Source organism: Hemitrygon akajei, chromosome 31 (genome assembly GCF_048418815.1).
Source record: "Hemitrygon akajei chromosome 31, sHemAka1.3, whole genome shotgun sequence".
In the NCBI taxonomy this organism is placed as follows: domain Eukaryota; kingdom Metazoa; phylum Chordata; class Chondrichthyes; order Myliobatiformes; family Dasyatidae; genus Hemitrygon; species Hemitrygon akajei.
The window spans coordinates 22,707,378-22,732,685 of record NC_133154.1 but is presented as its reverse complement, the minus strand read 5'-3'; the positions used below and the strand labels follow the sequence as shown (position 1 = coordinate 22,732,685).

The 25,308-nt window shown below is 44.4% G+C and overlaps 1 protein-coding gene across 2 annotated transcripts in view; it reads right to left on the bottom strand.

The window, feature by feature from the left end:
- Positions 1-25,308, bottom strand: part of LOC140719260 (myosin-binding protein C, fast-type-like) — a 106,668-nt gene continuing 81,360 nt past the window's right edge. For both annotated transcript variants that reach the window (XM_073033754.1, XM_073033755.1), the window contains 8 exons: positions 24,794-24,882; positions 20,243-20,438; positions 12,309-12,448; positions 10,082-10,241; positions 8,821-8,957; positions 6,980-7,166; positions 1,378-1,416; positions 1-191 (listed from right to left, as the gene is read on the bottom strand). In XM_073033754.1, the coding sequence (XP_072889855.1) occupies positions 1,406-1,416; positions 6,980-7,166; positions 8,821-8,957; positions 10,082-10,241; positions 12,309-12,448; positions 20,243-20,438; positions 24,794-24,882 (920 nt within the window). In that variant the 3' untranslated portion in view covers positions 1-191; positions 1,378-1,405. The remainder of the gene's footprint in view (positions 192-1,377; positions 1,417-6,979; positions 7,167-8,820; positions 8,958-10,081; positions 10,242-12,308; positions 12,449-20,242; positions 20,439-24,793; positions 24,883-25,308) is intronic.

Genomic DNA, 25,308 nt, shown 5'->3' with positions numbered 1-25,308 from the left:
TGCCAGTGTGTAATTGTTTTATTTTCCCTGAAAATATATATGGGCGACATGAAACAGCGTTGTACGTTCATCGTTACACAGATGAGAGTCGGCACGTCCATCTCAAGGGGAAAAGGTTGCCGTCGCTCCCACAATCCTTTGCTGTCACAAGAAGACCGTTGCCATGCATTGGAAAACTGAACTGAAGCTACCTGTGGGTCATAAGGTGAGATGTCAGATCAGGTCAACTTGACAGAACACTGTAATTGTTAAGAACTGGAATGTAGTAGAATGAGGGAAGATTTGATAGGGTAAATGCAAGCAGACTTTTTCCACTGAGGTTGGGTGGGACTAGAACTAGAGGTCATAGGTTAAGAGTGAAAAGTGAACCATTTAAGGGGAACATATGGGGGAACTTCTTCACTCAGAGGGTGGTAAGATTGTAGAACAAGCTGCCAATGGAAGTGGGGGAAGTGGGTTAAATTTAAGATAAGTTTGGAAAGGTACATAGATGGGAGGGGTATGGAGGGCTATGGTCCAGGTGTGAGTCGATGGGACTAGGCAGAACAACAGTTCAGCACAGGTTAGATGGGTTGGATGGAGGAATTTGATAGGAGAGGAGAGAGGACCATGGGAGAAAGGGAATGAGGAAGGACACAAGAGAGAGGTAATGGGCAGGTCCAGAGAAGCAAAGGGGAAAGAAGGGAGCCAGGATAGGGAATAAAAAAATGCAGTTATATAGGACCCTTACCATTGTAAAAATCCCAAAGAGCTTGATAGATAATTAATCAGATAAAAATAGCCATCGATTCAAAGATGGAAATATTAGGACAATTGACAAAAAAGTGGATATCAAGGAATGCTTTGGAAGAAGAAATGGACGGCTGGAGGCATTTTAGGAGGGAATACCAGATCTTAGAGCTTGGATGGGTGAAGGGGCGGTGGGCAACAGTGAGACAAAAGGGGTCTGTGCATTAGCATAACAATTTACAGCACCAGCTTTAAGTCAGGGGTTCAATTCCCACCGCTGTCTGTAAGGGGTTTGTACACTCTCCCCATGACTGCGTGGGTTTCCTGCCGATGCTCCACATTCCAAAGGGTTAGTTGCGGTAGTGCTACGTTGGCACCGAAAGCGTGGAGACACTTGCAGGCTGCCCCCAGCACCATCCTCAACCCAGTTGGCACATTCCACTCTTCGTTTTCACGTACGTGTGACAAATAATGCTGATCGTTCTTTAAATATGGGTAGGTAAATGGGACTGGTTCAGAGAGGCATCTTGGTCAGAATGGATGAGTTGGGCCAAAGTGTTGTATGACTCCTACTGCTCTATATCACAAAAAAGAGTAAGGAAAATGTGATTGGGTGAACAAGGGATGGTTCATAAAATCTTCACTTACCAAGCCATTGCAATGCATAGAAAGCACCTTACTGGGGAGCTGTAAGAGAATTAGAATAGAAAACACCAATATTAGAAGTGTTTTTGGTCATTGTGAACCTCTTCTGTCCTATTCCAAGAGCACAGTACAGCCATGATCAAATTGTTACCCATTCAAACATGTAGCCAACCAGAGATTATCAACAGACTCGGTCATCGTCAAGTCAAATCGCTTCTGGTGCTCCAAAGACATCACTTAGACTAGGGCTTTATCAAAGAGCAACTTTATTGTGTTAGGAATTTGCTGTGGTGTACTGATCAGAGCAGGACATGCAACAAAAAGCAACATTTAACAATAAAAATAAATAACAATAAAACAAAAAATAACAATTTATTTTTATATAAAATAAATTTAGAGGTTAAAGTATAGATATGGAATAAAATGTGCATAAATACATAAACATCATGAACTTACAATGTAAACAGCATTATAAAGAATGGTTTAAAATGTTTACAGAGCAGTGACAGGGTAATAGAAAGAGGGGGTGGGGGGGGGAGGGGTTAACTAGAATGGTTGATCACATTTATTGCCTGGGGGAAGTGCCTGGCAGTTTGTGGGGCAGATATTCCCTGGAACGTCAGAGACTGAGTGGGGTGACCTGATGAGATCATGTGGGGCACAGACAGGGTGAAAGCACAGAGCCTTTCTCCCTGGGAGGAGGTGCTAAACACAAGAGGGCATAAGTTTAAGATCAGAGGCCAGAGTTTAAAAGAGGAATCTTCTTCACTGCCGGAAGTAGTGGTTGAGGTGGGCACATCGGCCACATATAAACACCATCTAGGTAGACAGGAGAGGCTTAGAGGGCTCTGGCCAAACGCGGGCACATGGGACAAGTTTAGATGGGAGATGTTCAGATCATTCAGCATGGACAGGCTGGGACAAAGTACTTGTTTCCAAGTTGTGTGCCTCTATGACTGTTAAGTTCAAAGATTCAAAGTTTCAAGCTACGTTTGTAATAGAAGTACGCGTACAGCGTGCAACTGTGAGGTTCGTCTTCCCGCTGGCAGCCATAAAACAAGGAAAAACCATGGAACCCGTTCAAGAAAACATCAAGTATCCAATGCACGAAAAAAGAAGAAATTAATCAAATAGCAAAAAGTGAGCGAACATTAAACGTCAAACCAGGAGCCCAGGAGCATTCAGTTTTCTTCAGTTCAGTGTTGTGCTGCTAGCCGGCTGCAGGACGCGGGGCAAAGCGTTCTTCGCTGAAGTGCCTCACACCACATCAATCACCCCGATCAAACCCCTCAATAGCAGCGAGAAAAAAAAAAGAGGAACCAGAATCCAGGAACACAAGCGACATAAACCCCAAATTCCCCGCAAACAAGTATACACGGCCTGTCTGATCAATCCATGTAATATGGATCCCAAGACTCCTGCACTTTCCGCGGACAGCAGCTAACCAGAGGGAGAGGAAGGCAGGCAGGCAGCGGCGAACATCCTCTGCTGTCATCCTCATCAACTTCAACCTTGCTTGACGCCCAATTGAAGAAAAGCAGTGGAGTCAATCATGGGCTCGCACCCTCGATGCCTCGATCAGAGCGAAGCAATGGAGTTGATCGTGATCCCCGTTGCCAGACCGCGCACTCCACTCCAAACCTCACCGTTCTCCCTCGGAGACAGCAAAGTGCCAGATCGCCCAATCAGCCCAAAGACACACCATCAGATTATAAACCACAGGTTCCAATCACGCGCAGATTTGTCATAGAATCGCAAAGAAGTAAAAGAGAAATTTTGTGAACTATCTGCAGGGCATTGGTCGCATTGTTCGTGGGCGCCATCTTGAACATGAATAGTTTATTTTGAAAGTTGAGTTTATTGTCACTACATACCGTACGTACACTGAGGTACAGGTACTTAAAAGTAGCACCACAGACAAGAACAAGGCCTTAATCCAAAAATAAAACCCACTATCAGAGAAACGTCCATGGTCGTGCAAGAACTGGTCCATAATGTCCTGTTGCTGAGGTATCGTTAAGGTTGTGCAGGTCGGTTCAAGAACCCGATGGTTTAAGGATAGTAGCTGTTCCTCAACCTAGTGCGGTAGAACTTCAGGCTTCTCTACCACCTGCCTGACGGTAGCAGTGAGAAGAAGGCACGAGCCGGACGAGGACAGGTGCCATGTTCTTGATATGGTGGCTTGTGTAGATGTTGTCAGTGAGACCATCCTGCCTGAACCCCACTGATACCAGATCACTGCCTTAATCCCCACAGGACTGGCGTGGAATGGCTTGGCCTGGTACGGAAACCCCAATGCCCAAAAGCGGAAAAGCCTGTAAAAATAGTGGATGCAGCCCAAACCGTCACCGTTGAGCCCATTCACGAGGAGGACTGCCACAAGAGAGCGACATCCATCATCAAGGGCCCTCACCATCAGCCCATGCTCCCTTCCTCCTATTGGCATCAGGAGGAACAGGAGGTTGAGTAACACTTATTATCCTGAACGTTCATTACCCTTCAACTACCGGACTCCTGAACCAGCATGGATAACGAATAATTTAGAGATACAGCACGGAACAGGCCCTTCCGAGCCTCGAGCCACTCCACCCAACAACCCACAATTTGACCCTAAGCCTAAGCACAGGACAATTTATGATGACCAATTAACTTACGTCTTTGGACTGTGGGAAGAAACCAGAGCACCCGGAGGAGACCCACGCACACACAGGAAGGAACGTAGACACTTGCTTACAGAAGATGCCGGAACTGAACTCCGAACTTCAACAGCCTGAGTTGTAATAGCGCCGCACTAACCACTACACGCACTCACCACAACTCTGAACCATTTCAGCCGTGGCTCTTCAACTCAATTCTTTTGTATTATTTGTTATTACAAGTTGAGCACCCCTCATCCGAAAGCCTCCAAAATCCAAAATTTTTTCGAGCGCTAACATGACGTTACACATGGAAAATTCCACAAGGTGCTGGGAAGGTTCACAGGCACCGGGCATGTCTCTGAACAGCACAAGCAGCTCTGAGAAGTGACCACACAAAACCTGAGTGGGGCCCTGTTGGCGACAGTCTGTTTTCTGCAGTCATCTGAGCCAGACCTTCGTGCATCAATCGCAGTGATTACCATGTGTTTTCTGCTTGTTCTCTGCTCAGTGCTGTGAAGATATTGCTGAGGATGTCACAAAAGCTTGCAGTTACCCCTACGGGTAATAGTGAAAAGAAAAAGAGGAAACATTTCGTCGTGATGTTTATCTATAACACAGGAAGTCAAGTTGTTGGGACAAACTTGACAGCAGTGTAAGTGTGAAGCCCCAGACAGAGGAGCATGATGTTGGAACAAACACCAGCTACAACCTGAAGAAACAGAAGGGCAAACCGTTGAAGTTCTATGCTGAAAGCAATGAACAGAAGTTAATGAAAAATAGGAAAACAAAGCATAAAGCAAAAAATGAAGATCTCGATTGTGTATTGAAAGAGTAGATTCGTCAGCATCGGAGTGAACATGCCACTTAACAGTACGCTGATCACGAAACAAGCAAAGATCTATCACGACGAACTGAAAATTGAAGGCAGTTTTGAACATTCAGCAGACTTGTTGCTGAAATTTAAGAAAAAGCACACATTAAGTTTTTAAAGATTTCTAGTTACAAAGCATCTGCTGATCACAAAGCAGCAGGGAAATTGAAGGTCTGGAGCAGCAAGCATTCATAACAGAACAAAAAAACATGTCAGTTTATAAAATCAAAGAAAGATCGCTATGACAAAAACCCTTGTTAATGAGGCAGATGACACTGGAAGAAACATTTTAAAATGTCACCCAACGCAGTGCCTCCTCATCCCCACAGCATCCACTGCCGGGTCCCTCAACCACTTCTGATATTCCTCCTCACGATGACGAACCCGCTCCGTCAAGTTTCTCAGAACTGATGTACTTGCAGTGTTTGCAGCTGCACTTCCCTTCTTTTGTAGGCGACAATCACCACGGTTTTTTTTGGTACTTACAAAACATATTATTTTTGCACGAAATCTGAATTTCATCTCCACCTAAAATCCAATGTTTGAGTGCAACATGACCAGCATCATTACTGCGTTAAAAATAAAATGTTGGCTTTTTTCACAGTTTTCATGACATTTACTTATAATTAAATTTAATCTTTTGTTTTTATACCTTACATAAACCCTAGGAAAATGCAAATACAGTGTACTGTAAACTTTTAATCAAAACACAGCATCGTCGGTGGAGACTGGAAGCCTGCTGGCTCCCGATGCTGTTCTGCTGCTTTTGTTATCCTAGTGCACACATTATACTCAAGGCATGTAATAATTTTTACTGTACATATATGTATTGAACAAGTGTAAGGCAAAGACTGCTTTCCAGTAGCATATAAATTCGGAGTTGGGAATGATGGCGATGCCAAACGGCCGCTAACTGTCCACCTGGGTGGCCAAGGTAGTGATAGCTTTTCTTCCTGATGATTCAATGTGCACGTTATTATAAAATGCACAAATTTATTATATAAAAATACCTTCAGGCCGTATGTGAAAGCTGGATATGTAATGTAATGGATTTTGCATTTAGACTTGGGTCCCATCTCCAAGTTATCTCATTACACAGATGCTATTATTCCAAAATCCAAACCCGAAATATTTCCAGCACTAAGCATTTTGGATAAGGGGTGCTCAACCTGTATTGTTATTAATATTAATATTATAATTTATTTGCACAGTTGCCTCCTTTTGCACATTAGTTCTTTGTCAGTCTTTGTGTAGTTTTTCTCACTGATTCCATTGCATTTCTTTGTTCTACTGTGAATTCCTGTAAGAAAATCAATCTTAAGATACTATATCGTGACATATACTGTGGATTCTAGTTAATTAAGCCATCAGGTAATCAGGGTAGCTGCTTATTTGGAATAATTCTTGAAAGAACAAAATCTAGTTGAGAAAATAGCAGGGATTCCATACACTTATTTGGGACACTATGCCGCTGAATTGGGGCATGAGGTTGCTGCCGAACAGTTTCTAACCAGCATCGATCGTGTGCAATTATGTGGCCGCTAGACCCTACACCATGCTTAGAACAAACAGTTTTTAAATAGCATCAGTTGCGTGTGTGTTCAAAAAGCAATGATTTTGTCACCCAGAGTTGGTGAGAAATAAGCCATAAGACAATTCAGAACTGTTTTGCTCACTGCAGCATCAAATATTCAGGCTTCAAGATGCCAGATATGGCTGTGAGTGGAAATCAGATGATTTCACTACCTCAACAAGTGGGGGGCTATGAGAAATTTGAAGGTATCGACAGTTACCTTGAATGTTACAATGAAAATGAAGATTTGGAAGATGCAATGGTTAAAAGTTTTGTATGAAGACAGTCCATTATCAGCACTGGGTGTCTATGCTGATTTTGTTCATTTACTCATTTTTTATACAACTTGTTTTAACAATTTCCATGAAACTTCAGCTAATTGGCGTTTAATTGGGCCAAAATGTGCTGAGATGTCCAAATTAACCAGAATTCACTATATATACTTTCATAATTAAATTTCCTTTGAACTGTATTTACCCAATGGAGATAATAGAGAACAGCAACGAGGGAAATTGTTCGTACCTCTCACTTCCAGTTTGCATTCCACTTCATCTTCCCCCAGGTCGTTGATGGCCTTGCAAGTGTAGTTTCCGCCATCAAAGGAACTGGGTTTGCGGATTTGCAGTGTCAGGACACCTTGGTTGTGTTTCATCAGGAATTTGGGGTCATCTCCAATCACCATCTTGTTCTTCATCCAGATAATCTTTGGCTGCATTGGGGGGAAAGTGAGTTGTGAAGATGGATCTAACAAAGTGAAGGGGTAGGCAGCAAGGCAGGATGGGAAGGAGGAACCACGGCAACCAGCCAGCCAGGCCCCTTTCATAGCCGCAGCACCACCCAAACAAATCCCTGCCGGTCCTGCATCACTTCTCCCATTGGCCCAGTATATACTCAGCGGCCACTTTACTGGGTGCGGGACATGCTGGGAGGCTAGTGCCCGTGATGGAGCTTTGAAACTTTCTGCCGCTTTGCAACTGTCCCGTGCTGTGTGGCCCTTTACCAGATGGTGATGCAGCCAGTTAGAATGCTCTCCATGATACATCTGCAGAAACTTGCTGACGCACCAAGTCTCCTCAAACTCCTAATGAAGTACAGCCGCTGTCACGCCTTCTTTGTAATTGTATCGATAAGCTGGGCCCAGGATAGATCTTCACGGGTGTTGACACCCAGGAAGTTGAACCTGCTCACCCTTTCCACTGCCGATCCTTTGATCAGAGACTGGTGTGTGCTCCCACAATTTCTTCTACCTGAGGTCCACAATCAGCACCTCTGACCTCTCATTAACAAGGCGTTTTCGTCCACAGAACTGCCACTCACTGAATGTCGCACCATTCTCTGTAAACTCTAGAGACTGTTCTGCGTGAAAAGCCCAGGAGGTCAGCAGCTTCTGAGATACTCAAACCACCCCATCTGGCACCAACAATTATTCCACAGTCAAGGTCACTTAGATCACATTTCTTCCCCATTCTGATGTTTGGTCTGAACAACAACTGAACCTCTTGACCATGTCTGCATGCTTTTTATGCATTGAGTTGCTGCCACGGGATTGGCTGATTAGATTGGCATTAACGAGCTGGAGTACTGGTGTTCCTAATAAAGTGGTGACTGAATGTAGTATCCTCAGTTAATATCCCAAATGCAACAGCCCCATTGACCAGCACCTGGACCACAGCCCTCCATAACTCTCCCATCCATTTACTTATACAAACTTCTCTTACATGTTGCATCAAACACCATTTCCACCACTTCCACCAGCACTCCATCCCACACTCGTGACACCCTCCTCGTGAAGAAGTTTGCCCTCAGGTTCCCCTAAAATATTTCACTTTTCACACTTAGCCTTTGACCTCCAGTTCTAGTCTTGCCCCAACCTCAGTGGATAAAGTCTGCTTGCATTTACCCTAGCTATACCCCTCAGACAAGGGGGCATAGTTTCATGATAAGGGGCCGAAGAAAGTAGAAGTTTTCTATCTGCAGAATACTGAATCTCTGGAACTCTCCACTCCAGAGAGGGATGGAAACAATATGATCAGAAATAGGTAAAGAGGAGGTAGACTCATTTTCAGAAATTGGAGAATTGAGGACTACAGGGACCTGACACAGAGATGGTTCAGCCATGATTGTATTGGAATGATGGGTGGGGGGGTCCTAAGGGGCCAAGAGGACTACTCCTGCTCCTATTGAATTGTGTTCTGGTGAAAATACAGGGAGGAATTTAATACAAATGACTCTGCACAATAGGAATATGCAGAAACATGCTTAAACCATCACTAAGACTCTCTTTACATGGGGCTCTTGGTCCATTAAATATGCCTTTTGGACTATTGCAGAGGTGGTATTGCTAGAACAAATGAGATACTCACTTTGGGAAAGCCTCGGACAGAGCAGCTGAGCTTCGTCGTGTAACCCGCCACAACCGAGCGATTCAACAGAGGCTGGGTGAACTTGGGTGCGTGGCTAAAGTCATGCTCCTTGTACTGCAGCTTTGTGTAGCTCTTGGCTGTGTTGCAAAATAGGACCGAGTTAGATTCCAACCTGGTATGGTTTTTTTTTCCCATGCTCTCCAGTACTTGAACATCACCGGGTGCTTGCCGCAGGCCTGGATGCGGACGCGAGCTCACCCCGCTAGGGTGTCGCAGTAGCGTACCAGTTAGCATAATGCTATTACAGCCCCAGTGATCGGGGTTCAATTCCTGCCACTGTCTGAATTGAACGGAATAGAAAAGAACTTCATTGTCTTTGCTCAAAACAATGAGATTGTGGTGCTACTCTGCAAAGCAGATATTTACAATACATGCAGGACGGCTTAATTTAAAAAACAACATCCCGTATTTACGTGGAACAAGAGTGATTGCCAAGCCAGGGTCTAGCATTATTCAGCTGCACAGCAGCCCCTGGGTAGAAGCTGTTTTTAAGCCTTACTATCTTGACTAATATGTCACTGTATCTCCAACCAGATGGCAGGAGATCGAACAGACAGCTCTGGGATGGGATAGGTCTTTAATGGTGCACCGTAGGCATCGAGAGTTGTAAATTGTCTCCAGGTCCAGTAGTTCAATCCCATCGATGAACTGAGCTGTGCTAATCACCCGTCCGTAAGGAGTTTGTACATTCTCCCCATGACCCAGGTACCCTGGTTTCCCCCCACATTCCAAAGATGTACGGTAGTGTTTTAAATTTAATATTTCAGTAATATTTGAGTAATCATATGTATATATTGTTTGTTTAAGCATTCTTGTTCATTTAAATAATTCATTATGGGCTCTCTGTAAAAGACAGGAAATGTATACGTCACGATGCTACCATATGATATGTGGGCACCTTGCTTAAAGTAAACCCAAGGTTTTACTCACATTTCGGACTCCCGCGTCATCCTTTGTTTACAAAACAGAGCAGGTCTGGGTTAGTAAGTTGTGGGCATGCTGTGTTGGTGCCGTTGGCATGGCAACACTTGCAGGCTGCCCCCCCCCCCCCCCCAGTACATCCTCGGACTGTGTTGGTCGTTGATGTAAAACAATGCATTTCACTGTACGCTTCGAAGTACGAGTGACAAGTAAAGCCAATCTTTGTATCTTTAAATCCATGCAATCCATCAGCTACTATAGGGACAACCGTGACACTTACATTCTTTCTGGATGAAGGCCGTGTCCTTCGAGACGCGTGGACTATCACTCAGGCCACAGATGTTCTCACTGAAGGTGCGGAAGTAATACTCATTACCCATGATGAGGTCGGAGATGGTGCAGCTGGTTTTACGATTGTGCTCGTAAACCGTGAACCATTCCTAAACGCAAAGGGTGGAATTATTTTTACTGTTTGTTCAAACCATCAGACCTGAAAAGCAGTTCAGCGTTCAATCCAGGTAAAGTTCACTCAAGGTTTCCCCTCGACTGATTCACCTGCGATCTCCTTCTTGAACAGATCTTGTGGACATTAAAGATAAGCTTTTGATCTCTCGGTATACCTCGCCATATCCTTTACCCTTTCCTGTCTACCTGCACTGAACTCTCTCTGTTACTGTAACATCCATACTTTTATACATTGAATTGCTGCCACATGATTGGCTGATTAGATATTTGCATTAAAGAGCAGGAGCACCTAATAAAGTGACTGCTCTGTGTACATTCTGCACTCTGCAACTGTTTTCAGTCTTGTACTAACTGATGTAGCTGCAGCTCAGCACATTACAGAAGACAACCGCCCTTCTAACACTTCCTGCTACCACAGCGAAGCAGCCAGATTAATCACAGACTCCACCGACCCCAGGCACTCTCTCTTCTCCCCCTTCCAATCGGGCAGAAAACACAAAAGCTTGAAAGCACAGCCCAACAGGCTTTAGGACAGCTTCTAACCCACTGTTATAACACAATAGAACAGTCCCCTAGCTTGATAAGATGGATGCTTAACTTCACAATTTACTTTGTCATGGGCTTGCACCTTAATGTCTGCCAGCACTGCACTTTCTCTGTAAGTGCCCCTCACACAAACTCTTCTCCCTCCTGCCGTCAGGCAAAAGGCACCGAAGCATTCGGGCTCTCACGACCAAGATGTGCACAGTTTCTTCCCCCGAGCCGTCAGACTCCTCAATACTCAGAGTCTAGACTGACATCTACATCATTTATTATTATATTGAAATTTGTCCTCTACTGTGCCTGTTGTCTCATTTATTATTTATTTATTAATTATTGTACTGCCCTGCACTGTTTTGTGCACTTTATGTAGTCCCGTGTAGGTCTGTAGTCTAGTGTAGTTTATGTGTTGTTTTACGTAGTCTAGTGTAGCCTTGAGATGTCTCACATAGTCTAGTGTGGTTTTGTGTCATTTCATGTGGCACCATGGTCCTGGAGGAACATTGTTTCATTTTTACTGTGTACTGTACCAGCAGTTTATGGTCAAAATGACAATAAAAAGCGACTTGACTTGACTCAACTTGAAGTGCAAAGGTTTATTCTGCATTCTTTCACTGTTTTCACTTGTGCTACCTTGATGAAATGATCTATCTAGAATCCAAGCAAAGCTAAATTCTCCACCATACCCTGGTACATTTAACAATTACAAACCAGTTTCCCAATTAGACCCATGGGGTTATACAGCACGGACACAGACCCCACAGCCATACTGGCCCCTGCCATAGAGCAACACACACTAAAAAAGCTGAAGGAACTCAGCAGGTCAGTCAGCATCTACGGAGAGAATAAGCAGTTGACATTTTGGGCCAAGACCCTTGTCCTGTGCCTTACTCTGATTGTCGAAAGCCGCTTCCGTTGTGATTGGTTAGTTTAGAAGCTCCAGCTGCTTTTCCCATTGGATAGGTGCCTTGCGACCAGTTACAAATATCCTGGGGACATAAAACTGCACGTGGAAGGGGCTCTCTCTCTTCCTTTGTTTAAGGCAAGACGACTGGGAGGTATGCACTGTGCGCACTTTCAACCAAGTATGTTTGTTGCATATTCAGCTTTGTAGTGTCTGTAGCTCGGGGAACATGAATGTTTGGTTGAATTTATACTGCTTGTAAATAAATGGTTAATGTATCTATTTGAAGTCAGTGCATTTGCTGTCTCACTTGCCTAGGCCCGCGGATCTGATTCAACATTACAACCCTTCATTGGGACATCAGAGTATTACTGTGTCTTTGTGCAGACAAGTGTCTGTGTCCTTGGGATTGTGTGTCTGACTGTTTCAGTGTATGCACGTGTACGTATTACGAGACTGTTTATTCTTCTCCATAGATGCCGCCTGACCTGCTGAGTTTCTCCAGCATTTTGTGTGTGTTGCTCTGGATTTCTGGCATCTGTCGATTCTCTTGTGTTTATGCCACAATATATGGCCATTCCCAACATGCCACACTCACCATGGTTTTCTTGTCAGCTTTCTGAATGGTGTAGCCAATGATTTCAGAGTTGCCGTCATCCTTTGGTGGTTTCCACTCTATGCTGGCATTGAATCCCCAGACATCGGTGATCTTCAGGGACTCCGGAGGTCCTGGCTTCTCTGAAATGATTTATGCAAAAGGGAATTCAAGGAAAAATTGCAGACTGCTTCCAGGAATTAAACCTAAATTTCAAAGTGAAATTATCATCAAAGTACGTACAGTATGTGTCACCGTGAGGTTCATTTTCTTGCAGGCATTTGCAAGAAAATAAAGAAACACAACACAATTTATGAAAAACTATACATAAACAAAGCCTGGCAAACAGCCAATGTGCAAAAGAAGACAAATTACTTTATTTATTGTGCAGATAATAAAAAAGTGAATAAATAATAATGAGAACATGCCCTGTTATCGAAAACTATTGGAGAGGGATACACAATGCCCTATAAGACATCTTTAAATGTGAAATACCCTTAGAGAGTAAGACCATATATTTTGGGTATATACCTCAAGAATGGTTGAAAAGAGATAAATATTTAGTGAATATACTGTTGGTGGCTGGTAAAAAGACTCTTACTAGGAAATGGTTATCACAGGAGAGCCCAACTTTAAATGCATGGATGGAAATTACAATGGACATTTACAAAATGGAGAAGATAACAGCATCTGTTAATCATAAGCTGGAACAATTTGATTCATACTGGGAAAAATGGTTTAACTACATAATGCCTCATAGGCCTGATTTTATTCTCACAGATCAATCTGTTGTAAAAAAAAATCACTCCCTACTTGTACATAGTTCTTTCCTTTTGCCTGTTTTTTCTTTCTACAAGTGTATACCTCAGATAAATACTTTGTGGAGATTTGTGATATATATGATTATATGATAGATATGTACAATATCTGAAATACATCTTATGGAAATGTTTGTTTGACGAACTTCAATAAAAAAAATAAATTACAAAAGAGAACATGAGCTGGCGAATCCCTTGAGAGTGAGTGTGTAGGTTGTGGAATCAGTTCAGAGTTGTGGTCTGTGAAGTTATCCACACCAGCTCAGCAGCCTTACAGTTGTAGGGTAAGGACTGTTCCTGAAACCGGTGGTTCATTGATGAATTAAAGCTGGCAAGCATGGTGATCATCATTTGGCCATTAGTGAGAAATTCCTCTACTTTTTAACCGTAACTCCTTTCATTGCATGACTGACAGAGTATGAAAAGCCAAAGGTCATGAAAAAAAAACAGGTTGATTGGGGTTAAAGAGGCCAAGTTTGGAGTATTGTGTGCAATTTTAATCACCCACCTACAGAAAAGTATTCATAAGATTCAAAGAGTACAGATAAAATTTACAAGGATCTTGCCAGGACTCGAGGCCCCGAGTTCTAGGGAAAGGTTGACTGGGTTAGGAATTGACTCCCTGGAGCTCAGGAGAACGAGTAGAGATTTGATAGAGGTATATAAAATTATGAGTGGGATAGAGAGGTTTTTACACTAAGGGTGGGTGAGACTAGAGCCAGAAGTCATGGGTTGACGGTGAAAAGTGAAATATCTAACGGGACCTGAGGGGGAACTTCTTCATTCGGAGGATGGTGTGAGTGTGGAACGAGTTGCAAGTGGCTGTAATGGATATGGGTTCATTTTCAACTGTAAGGGAAGTTTGGGCAAAATGAGAGGTGTATGGACAGCTATGGTCCAGTGGTTAGTGGGACGAGGAACAATGCATTCTTGAGGTACCTCCTTCCCTCTGCTAGCCTGCAGGTCACCCTGGGCAACGCGCAGCACTAGACCAGGTGGTGGATGGTCATTTGAGCAGATGGTGCACATCACAAGTCCTGGTTCTGTGACCACTGACACCAGGCTGACGATCTCTGAAGAGTGTTGATAATGGCTGGGGTCACCTGTCTTGTGAAGACACTGCCCAGAAGAAGGCAATGGCAAATCGCTTCATGGAAAGTCCATGATTGCCCATGTTGTATGACATGGCACATAACAAAGACATGAACCAATCAGACCATATGCTTTTCTCATCACTAACATTGGGGAGGACATAGAGGAGGCTGAAGACTCATGTTCAATGATTCAAAATGAATCTCACAATATATGTCAGTTGTTGATTGGGATTCTGAGTCTGAGACGGTTTGGACAGTCCGCTTGGGGGACCACTGCAAAGGACCCACCATATCCTTTTCCTACCAGGCCTGCAGGAGGTCCCCTGCTGACCACTGCACAAAGGACTTGTGGCCAGAAGGGTTTCTCTGCGGGAACTTTTCTGCGAGGAACTTCCAATGAGGCCACGTCCATCCTTCGCAACACCAGGGGCAGAGAGAGCCTCAGAATGTTGTTTGGTTCTATGTAAAGCCTGATGCAGAAGGGGCCACCAGGAAGGGGATGACCTTGGGTACACCTTTTCCTCTGATCTCCAGAGATCCGTGCATTGCGACCTGGGGGATGCGTTCCACTCCAGATTCCCCAGAGGAAGCGGAAATTGGTTTGGGTGTCTATAACAGTGGGAAAGCAGGGTACAGACCACAGCCGCCACATGGAGAAGCCCTTGCCCTCCATTGAGTGGAGCCCACATTTCATACTTCTCTTGGCCCCTGATGCTACAGCCAGGTTTTGTCATCTGCCCCAACTCGTCTGTTCCCTTCATATCGTCAAAGCCGAAGGCAAAGGAAAACAGCAGAGGCCATGCCACTTATGAAAGAAGTGGGATTATGTTCCCCTACAGGCCGCATTCTTCCTGCTGATGGCTATGGCCTCCAAGGCCAGTTGAGACTTGTTACAGAAGATGGTCTTATCATCTATGTACAGGAAGACATCCATCTACTTTTTTCTTAGCCATTCGGTGATACATCTGTAGGATTCATTGTCACAGACAGTTGTGGAGAGCAAGTCTTTGGGTATATTTAAAGTGGAGGTTGATAGGTTCTTGGTTAGTCAGGATATCAAAAGGTAATGGGTAGAAGACAGGAGAATAACCATATAACTATATAACAATTATAGCACGGAAACAGGCCACCTCAGCCCTTCTAGTCCGTGCCGAACACTTACTCTCACCTAGTCCCACTGACCCGCACTCAGTCCATAACCCTCCATTCCTTTCCTGTCCATATACCTATCCAATTTTACTTTAAATGACAATACCGAACCTGCCTCTACCACTTCTACTGGAAACTCGTTCCACACAGCTACCACCCTCTGAGTAAAGAAGTTCCCTCTCGTGTTACCCCTAAACTTTTGCCCCTTAACTCTCAACTCATGTCCTCTTGTTTGAATCTCCCCTACTCTCAATGGAAAAAGCCTATCCACGTCAACTCTATCTATCCCCCTCATAATTTTTAATACCTCTATCAAGTCCCCCCCTCAATCTTCTACACTCCAAAGAATAAAGACCTAACTTGTTCAACCTTTCTCTGTAACTTAGGTGCTGAAACCCAGGTAACATTCTCGTAAATCTCCTCTGTACTCTCTCTATTTTTTTGACATCTTTCCTATAATTCGGTGACCAGAACTGTACACAATACTCCAAATTTGGCCTCGCCAATGCTTTGTACAATTTTAACATGACATCCCGACTCCTATACTCAATAGGATTGAGAGGGATAATAAATCAGCCATGATGAATTGGGAGAAAGGATTTGATGGGCTGAATGTCCTAATTTTTCCCCTACATCTGTCTGAGTGGTCCCACTGCCAGGTCATCATCACTCGTGTCTGCATCATTCCTGATGGATTCGGCCAAATGCTCGATACAACCCCCATACAGGACGGGGGAGAGAGGACAACCTTTCGTGACTCCTGTTCTTGCCAGGAGACTCAGCATCCAACAACAACACCTGCTGGAGACGGAGGAGCAAATTCCCAAATGACAAGTAACTGTAAAACAACCAGTCACCTGATCCATCATCCTCATCTGCTGTGCCAGTAAATCATCCTCTGGCCTTTTATGAACTTGACCTTTGGTGTTTAGATATCCTATAGGTCACATTTTACAGGGGTTATTGGAAATTGGGACTTGTCCTTTAAAGACCTTTGAATTACTCTGAAATATCCTCATAGGGAAAAGGAGGAGGTTCCTTTAAACGAAGATCTCACATCCCAGGCATTCTCTCCTCTCCCCCCGATACAAAAGCACGTACCACCAGGTCTTTCACTGGTGTTGTTGAGCTGAATTTTACACATTTACACATTTTACACACAGTGCACAGGGAGGGGATGGAGTTACTGACAAATTTCTGTAATGTTATCTTGACAGAAAGAACATCAGAAGCCTGGCGTCAGCCACATTCTCTCGCGGGAAACAACGTGCTTACTGGAGACAGGGATTGTACAAGTTTAACAGATGTGTGAATCAAAGAGTTTCTGCTCTAGAGACAGAATCTTATCTCGGATTTTAAGTAACAACTCATTATAGATCAAAGAAACATTCTGATCCGTGAGATCTTTCGCTTCCAAGTTTAAAGATTAAAGATTAGCTTTATTTGTCACACGTACATTGAAACAAACAGGGAAATGCATCATAGGCGTCAAATCAAATCAACGGGGATTGTGCTTGGCAGACTGCAAGTGATGCCAGGCTTCCAAGTGCCAACATAGCATGCCTGTAACGCTAATCCATACATCTCTGAAATTTGTGAGGAAACCGGAGCACCCTGATGAAACACAAGCGTGTCTTCGAAGAGGAATTTCAGAGCTGAGAGCTTGGACAGCTTAAGTGTCCATGGGGTAACGTACAAACTCCTTACAGTCAGTGGAGGTAACTGAACCCCAATCTTATAGCTGGCACTGTAAAACACTGCACTGGCCGCTACCCTACCAAGCCATTCCACTTTATACCACAAGATTGTAGGATACAGGAGCAGAATTAGACTACTCGGCCCATCGAATCTGCTCCACCATTTCATCATGACTGGTCCATTTTCCCTCTCAGCCCCAATCTCCTGCCTTCTCTCTGTATCCCTTCATGCCCTGACCAATCAAGAATCTATCAACCTCTGCCTGAAGTATACGTAAAGACTTGGCCACCATAGCCGAATGTGGCAACAAATTCCACAGATTCACCACTCTCTGGCTAAAGAAATTCCTCCTCATCTTCATTCAAAAAAGACACCACTCTACTCTGAGGCTGTGCCCTCTGGTCGTAGACTCTCCCATCACAGGAAACATCCTCTCTACATCCACTCTATTGAGGCCTTTCAATATTCGATAGGTTTCAATTATGTCACCCTTCATTCTTCAGTGAATAGAGGTTCAGTGCCATCAAACACTCTTCATATGACATTCCGTTCAATCCTGGAATCATTTTCGTGAACCTCCTTTGAGCTCGCTCCAGTGTCAGCATTTCATTTCGTAGATGAGGAGCCCAAAACTGCTCACAATACTCCAATACCGTTGTCCAACCCATCTTCAGCTGTCCACGCTCTCTCTGAAATCCCTCCCTGTATCTCCCATCTCCTCTTCTGAGTCACTCTGAGCCTTGCAAGCAGTTTTGGGTCCTTTATCTAAGAAAAGTTGTGCTGGCACTGAGAGTCTCGAGTAGGATCACAAGAAGGACCATGGGCACAAAAATCATTTGAGAAATGTTTGATGGCTCTGGGCCTGTACTTGCTGAAGTTTAGAAGAATGAGGGAGGACCTCATTGAAACCGATTAAATATTGAAAGATCTAGATAGAGTGGATGTGGAGAGGACGATTAGTATTGAGGAGTCTAGGACCAGAGGGCACAGCCTCGAAATACAAGGACATCCCTTCTGAAAAGAGGTGAGGAGGAATTTCTTTAGGTAGAGAGTAGTGAATCTGTGGCCAAGTCACTGGGTGTATTTAAAGCGGAGGTTGATAGGTTCTTGATTAGTCAGGGTGTCAAAGTTATAGGAAAAAGGCAGGTGCATCCTTTTGGAATGGAGATGAGGAAGAATTTCTTTAGCCAGAGAGTGGCGAATCTGTGGAATTCGTAGCCAGAGATAGCTGTGGTGGCTAAGTCTTTGTGTATATTTAAGGCAGTGATCGATAGATCTTGATTGGCCAGGGCATAAAGGGATACAGAGAGAAGGCAGGAGATCGGGTCTGAGAGGAAATGGCAGAGCAGACTCAATGGGCCAAATGGCCTAATTCTGCTCCTATATCTTATGGTCTTACGGAAAGTGCGGTTGAGAGGGATAATAAATCAGCCATGATAGAACGGCAGTGCAGACTCATTGGGCCAAAAGGCCTAATTCTGCTTCTATGCCTTACACTCCTTAAAATCTTCCTTCTGGTCAAGTGTACCTATATTTTCGAATCGGTGTCTATTTTTATCTGATGAACTGCCTCTCTTGCATCTTGGGGTGTTGACTGAGACGAGGGGCCTGTGTAAATACAAGTGGGTATTATTATTCCACGAGGGATGCAAAGGTGTCCTTGGCAAGTGTGGTGTGCGGAAGCTTTAGCAGATATTGGCATGCAGAAATTATGTCGACTTTACACAAGCCACGGGTTTAGTGGCCTTGGGCAGTGAGTGTGTTGTCAGACACTGAAATAGCTCCAATTTTACCTAATCAAAATTCCGCACATTTGATCCCTCCCTTTGGGTCTGGCTGTCCTTAAATCAATCCAGAGTTTTACATTCAATTACTTCATGTAAACAAATCCCTCCTGGCACCAGTGTTCTGTCTTTGCTCTTTCAATTAAAGAGTCCTTGTGTCCTTAATAGAAGGTTAAGTTTCCTCAAGTACCAGACCTGCCCTTACATTTACCACAGTTTTATTCCTTTCCAGAATATTTCACTTTTATCGGAACAGATCCGAGCCCAGAACAGTATTGTCAGTGAATGGGGTTCATTTCCCACTGCTGTCTACAAGGAGTTCATATGTTCTCTCCGTGATCTTGTGGACTTTCTCAGGTGCTCTGGGTCCTTTCCATATTCCAAAGACGTAAGGGTTCAGGTTAGTAAATTGTGGGCATGCTATGTTGACACCAGAAGCAATTGCGGGCTGCCCACAGCACATCCTCAGACTGCGTTGATAGTTGACACAAAAATGTCTGGAATTTTTCATGTTCACGTGACAAATCTTTCGTCTTTTTTTTAAACAAAAGGTCCTCTTATAAAAAACTCAGCTCAAACATTTGATCTAGAGATTCTCTAATGCACCAAGTTCCTGTCTCAGCCACAACAAATCAGAGAGGTTGACACCGTGAGGGGTAACTGAGTCTTCCCCAAGTAGGAGGGAGGGTCATCCCAGAACACCCAAATGTGTTCTTCACGTGGTTCCACACCTCTCCCTCTTCAAAGCACCTCTCCATCCTCACCAAACTTCTACTCCATCCCAGACAAGGAACATTGGCTCCCAGATGGGGAACACTGCCGTGCCAGCTTTTAGACCCCTCGACGGCCACATTCTTCATCATCTTCACATTCCCTGCTAATCTCCGATCTTCATCACTTCAGGTTTGAAAGCAGATATGACAGTGGTGTATAAGAGGCATTTAGACAGATAAATGAACGTGCAGGGACTAGAGGGGTATGAATCATGTACGGGCAGTTACTGTAGATTCAGTTTAATTGGGCTGGCACAGATACCCGAATTGGCACCGATACTGTGCTGTACTCTTCAATGTTTTCATATTGCTCTGAATGGCCTAATTCTGCTCCTATATTTTAGGTCTTATGGAACTGAAATTAATTAATCAATTGAAATGAATTAATAATAATATAATAAAAAAATTAATTCTCTGTATGGAGTAGAGAGTCATGAAGTTTCAACCACTCTGGTTTGCTGGTGGACTCACACAGATCTGTCACTCCATCCCGTTACTTATACGGGTTCAGAACCCAGCTAGGTGACAGGTCTCCAGTTGCCAGTACTCCCACCATTGAACCTGGAAGGTCCCCCCACTGCACTCCATAACAAAATGCCTTGCCCAGTCGGAAGTACTCACCAACAACCCGGATTTTGATATTCGCCTTGTCGATTAAGCCTTCAATCTGGACGCTAAGCTCATAGTTGCCTGAGTGGGCACGCTCTGCGCGCCGGATGAAGAGGATGGTGTCCACTTCGCTGTTGCGGATGCTGATCTGGCTGGTGTCCAGCGGCTGCCCTTCCTTCAACCATGTGACCAGAGGTCGCGGCTTCCCCTGAGGAGGTTCAAGGTTCAAAGTTTAATGGAACTCGGGCAGTGAAGATGCTGGAATTCAGAAGAGTGAGGGGGATCTCATTGAAACCAATGAATATTGAAAAGCCTAGACAGAGTGGATGTGTCCTGTAGTTGGGAGTCTAGGAATTCATTAGACTAGAATGCTCCTTTAGAACCAACATGAGGAGGAATTCTTTAACCAGAGGGTGGTGGATCTGTGGAATTCATTGCCACAGATGGCAGTGGAGGACAAGCCTCTGGGTGTATTTAAAGCAGAGGTTTTTGCTTAGTAAGGGTGTCAAAAGTTACAAAAAGAAAGCAGGAGAATGGGGTTGAGAGGGAAAATATGGAGCAGAATGTGGAGAAGACTCGACGGGCTGAATGGCCTAATTCTGCTCCTTTATCTTATGATCTTATGAATGGGTTCAGCTAACGAGGAACTATTTTGCTCCCCTAACCCAGTCCATCAGGAAAAACAGCCACCTCTCCACTGACATGGCCTCAGGAAAGCAGCCAGCACAACCAAGGACCTCTCCTACCCCCGACGTCCACCACGGTTGTTTAGAAGTTTACTGTCAGCTACTGCAGGGTCCAATAAAATTCCTTGCTCATGCGAAGCTCACAGAGTAAACAGTGAACATGGTGATAAAAATACAAACAACAATTTTGCAGGCTGCACCAGGGAGATCATCCAACCCCATCATTGCTTGGTCTGGTAAAAGACCACAAGAAATTTCAGAGAGTTGTGGACAGAGGTCAGTTCATCACAGAGAGCAGCCTCCCCCTCAAGTGTCTCTGCCTACTCTTTGAGCAGCTACATAATCAAGAATCCCAGATATTCTCTCTTCTTCTCCTCTCCCGTCGGGCAGAAGATGAAAAACCTTGAGAATATGTACCAGCAAGCTCAAGGGACAGCTTCTACCCCGCTTTGATCGGACCCTTGCGTGATAAAGATGAACTCTCGATCTCCCAATCTACCTCCCTGTAGCCCTCGCACCTCAATTGTCTGCCTGCACTGCACCTTCCACAGTACCTGGACCAAATTACAAGAACAAGGACAGTTAGGCTGGATAACAGCTTCTTCCCCCAGGCTGTGAGACTTCTAAACACCCTGCTACCACCCAGTACTCAATATTTACGACAATGTCAGTAGCAGTAAAACTGTTGTTCATTTAACTTTATGACAGTTATGTACATCAACAGAAAACCTTCACTATCTGTTAATATTATTTTATGTGTTGTATGTGATATATGTTCTGTGTTTTACACCTTGATCCTGCAGGAACACTGTTTTCATCTGTACAGTTGATTGACAATAAACTTGAACTTGAACAATAACTTCATTAATCAAACTATATTTTCTTCAGCCCCCATTGTCCCACGGTAGAGTTACACCCAGACAGGTGTGGCATTATACTGCTACACATTTAACTCTATGTCCAAATGTACATCTGCAGAATATTTTGATTTTCTTTTTTTTATTTTATTTAGAAAAGCTATTATTGTCATGTTAATATTACACTATTTAATGTCTTCTTCTTTTCCTTAAGCCCATCTCCCCTACTGGGGCACAGGCTGCCAACAGCAGCTCATCAGAGGCCCCTGCCCTGGGCCACTCTTTCAAGGTGTAGCCCATTGAAGGTCCTGCCTCTCCCTGGGGTGAGGTTTTTGGAGCTTCGGTTGGTGTTTTCATAGGGTGGGGTTGCTAGCTCTATGCCTAAGCCTCCTCCTTTCCAACTGGGCTAGAGAGCCAGTCATGATGGAGGAATATTTAATGTGCTGTATGTGGAATATGTTCTGTGTTTAGCACCTTGGTCCCAGAGGATCGTTGTTTCGTTTAGGTATAAACATCTGTACAGTTGAATGACAATCAACTTGAATGTTCTCTGTAACTGGAACACTATATTTTGCATTCTGCTTTCTTTTTACTACACTTTTGCTTATTTATTTACTTATTAATATTTCTTTATTTCTATATTTGCAGTTTGCACCTTTTACATACTGGTTGAACACCCAAGCTGATGCAGTCTTTCATTGATTGGTTACTGTTCTATTATGCATTTATTGAGTATGCCCACAAGAAAATGAACCTCGGGGTTGTATAAGGTGACATGAATTTTGATATACTGATGTATATGATCTGTATGGACGGTATACAACGTTTTTCATTGGCGATAATAGTAGCAATTACTACTCAGTTTTCTTGCTCTGATCCAGACAGGGTTAAGCTGGCGTTGTTAAATCCAACCTGTCATGCGACTGAAATAACGTAAGAGCTTAAGCAACTGGAGCTGGAGGAGGCAACTTGGCTCCTGTGGACTTCTCCAATACAGGATGAGGACATGGTCGATCTTCTACAAAACTGTCGTTTACCATCCCTCTGCCCATCTCCTTAATGTCCAATGCCAATCTCACTTTTTCCACAACTGACTACTGACTGATATTTTTGGGTTGACCAACAACCTCCATAACGCACTACCATGAAGCGTTCCAAAGATTCGTCAGCTTCTGCGTGAAGAAACCCCTCCCCAGTTCAAGCTTAAATGGCCCACCCCTCATTTTGAAACTGTGACTCTCCAGAGGTGGAGTCTTTCTGAGAAGGTGCTGAAGAGTTCACCAGGACGATGTCTGGATTAGAGAGCGCGTGCTATCAGGAGAAGTTGGGAGTATCGTGGGTTGTTTTCTCTGCAGCAGTAGAAACTGGGGTTAAACTTATAAGAATATGAGAGGCACAAGTAGAATAGACAGCTATCTTTTTCACAGGGTTAAAATATCTAATGTCAGAGGAACACACACAAAATGCTGGAAGAACTCTGCAGGCCAGGCAGCATCCATAGAAAACATTCGACAGTCAATGTTTCGGGGCAAGACCCTTTATTACGACTGGGGAAAAAAAGATGAGAAGTTAGGGCAGGGATTCCAAATTTTTTTTATGTCATGGGCCAATGCCATTAAGCAAGGGGTCTGTGGATCCCAGGTTGGAAACCCCTGAGGTGGAGCAAGAAGGTGGGGGGAGGGGAAGAAGAAGTACAAGGTGGTAGGCGATAGGTGAAACCGGGAGAGAGGAAGGGGTGAAGTAAAGAGCTGGGAAGTTGATTGGTAAAAGAGATAAAAGGCTGGGAAGGGGGAATTGGATAAGAGAGGGTAGAAGATCATGGAAGAAAGGGAAGGAGGAGGAGCACCAGAAGGAGGTGATGGGCAGGTAAGGAGATAAGGTGAGAGACGGAAACGGGAATGGGAATGGTGAAGGGCTATTACTGCAAGGTCATGCCATCAGGTTGGAGGGTGCCCATAAATTTTTCATAGCTGCTGCCCGGCCTGCTGAGCTCCTCCAGCATTTTGTGCATGTTACTTGGATTTCCAGCATCTGCAGATTTTCTCATCTTAATATTAGAGGATCTGCATTGATGAAGAGAGGGGATAAATTTAAAGGAAATGGACGGGACAAGTTCTTTACACGAAGAGGGTGAGTGTCTGGAATGTGCTGCCGGGGTGTTGGTGAATACAATAGAGATGCTTAAGAGGTTCTTAGACAGATGCATGGATATGCGGAGAATGGAGGGACATGGACACTGTGTAGGTAGAAGGGATTAGTTTAATTAGCTCGGCACAACATTGTGGGTTGAAGGGCCTTTTCCTGTGCTGTACTATTCTATGTTCTAATACATGCCCAGGATCATTGCCAGCAAAGTCGTCTTGCTCTGGAAGGTGACCGTTCTTTGCTGTGAGCCTACCCTCCTTCTGACAGCATGTCAGAGGCAAGGGACCTCCACACCCTACAGCCTGCTCACCATCCAGGCCTCGGTACCCCACACGAGGATACGGACAGTGGATGAGATCTGACCTGGGCGAGTCTGGGCTGTGCTGGGCCAGAGCCAGCACCATCAGTCCAAAGTGATCACTGGTCTTCACATCAGTAAGGTCTTCACATCAGCAAGGTCTTCGCCAGCTTCAGTGATGTACAGGTGTTTATAATGGTAGACCATTCTCACACACACACACACACACACACACACACACACACACACACACACAGGTGCACAAAAACACAGACACAGATGCACACACACACACACACACACACACACACACACACACACACACACACACACACACAAACACAGAGTCACAAACACACAGTTTGTCATCTCTTGAACACTGGTTATTTGTCAGTCCTTTTGGGTGCAGTCTTTCATTGATTCTAGTGTGTTTTGGGGATTTACTGTGTACACCTGCAAGAAAACAAACCTCAGGGATGTATGTGGTGACAAGTGCGCACTTCGATATTAAATTTACTTTGAATCTTAAACATAGACGCACACACAAACACACAAGCTCACACACAGATTTACCCACCTGGAATGGGATCATAATATTGATTTGCTCACCAACTTTCTTAATGTACGTCTGCCTCAGTTTCCGCGGCAGCCAAATCTTTGGATGCTCTACAGAGTAAAACAAAAACAGATGAGGAGGGGGTCAGCGACACTGAGCAGCAGTCCGGCTGACAACACCATGGGTGATCAGACAGAACTCAAGCTTAACCAAAATCCCTACCCTCCACTGCCCAGCAGAGTCTCTCTGACACCATTCTCTTCTCATCACTTGGTTTTCATTTTGCCTCCTGCAACTATCCTGCCGCTTCTAATATTCGTTATTGACACTGCCAGTTCGGTGGGCTAGCGCTCTCTCAGAAAATGGTGAGTTCGCGCCCCACTCCCAGTGCAATATTGAGGAGCGCCACTCCGGCTGAAGTTCCAGCCTTCAGATTAGACATTGGACCAGGGGTTCCCAACCTGGGGTGCCCACATCCCCCAGGGGGTGCGAGATGGAATTTCAGGGGGTGCGACAAAGAGTGGCTTGTGTGCTTG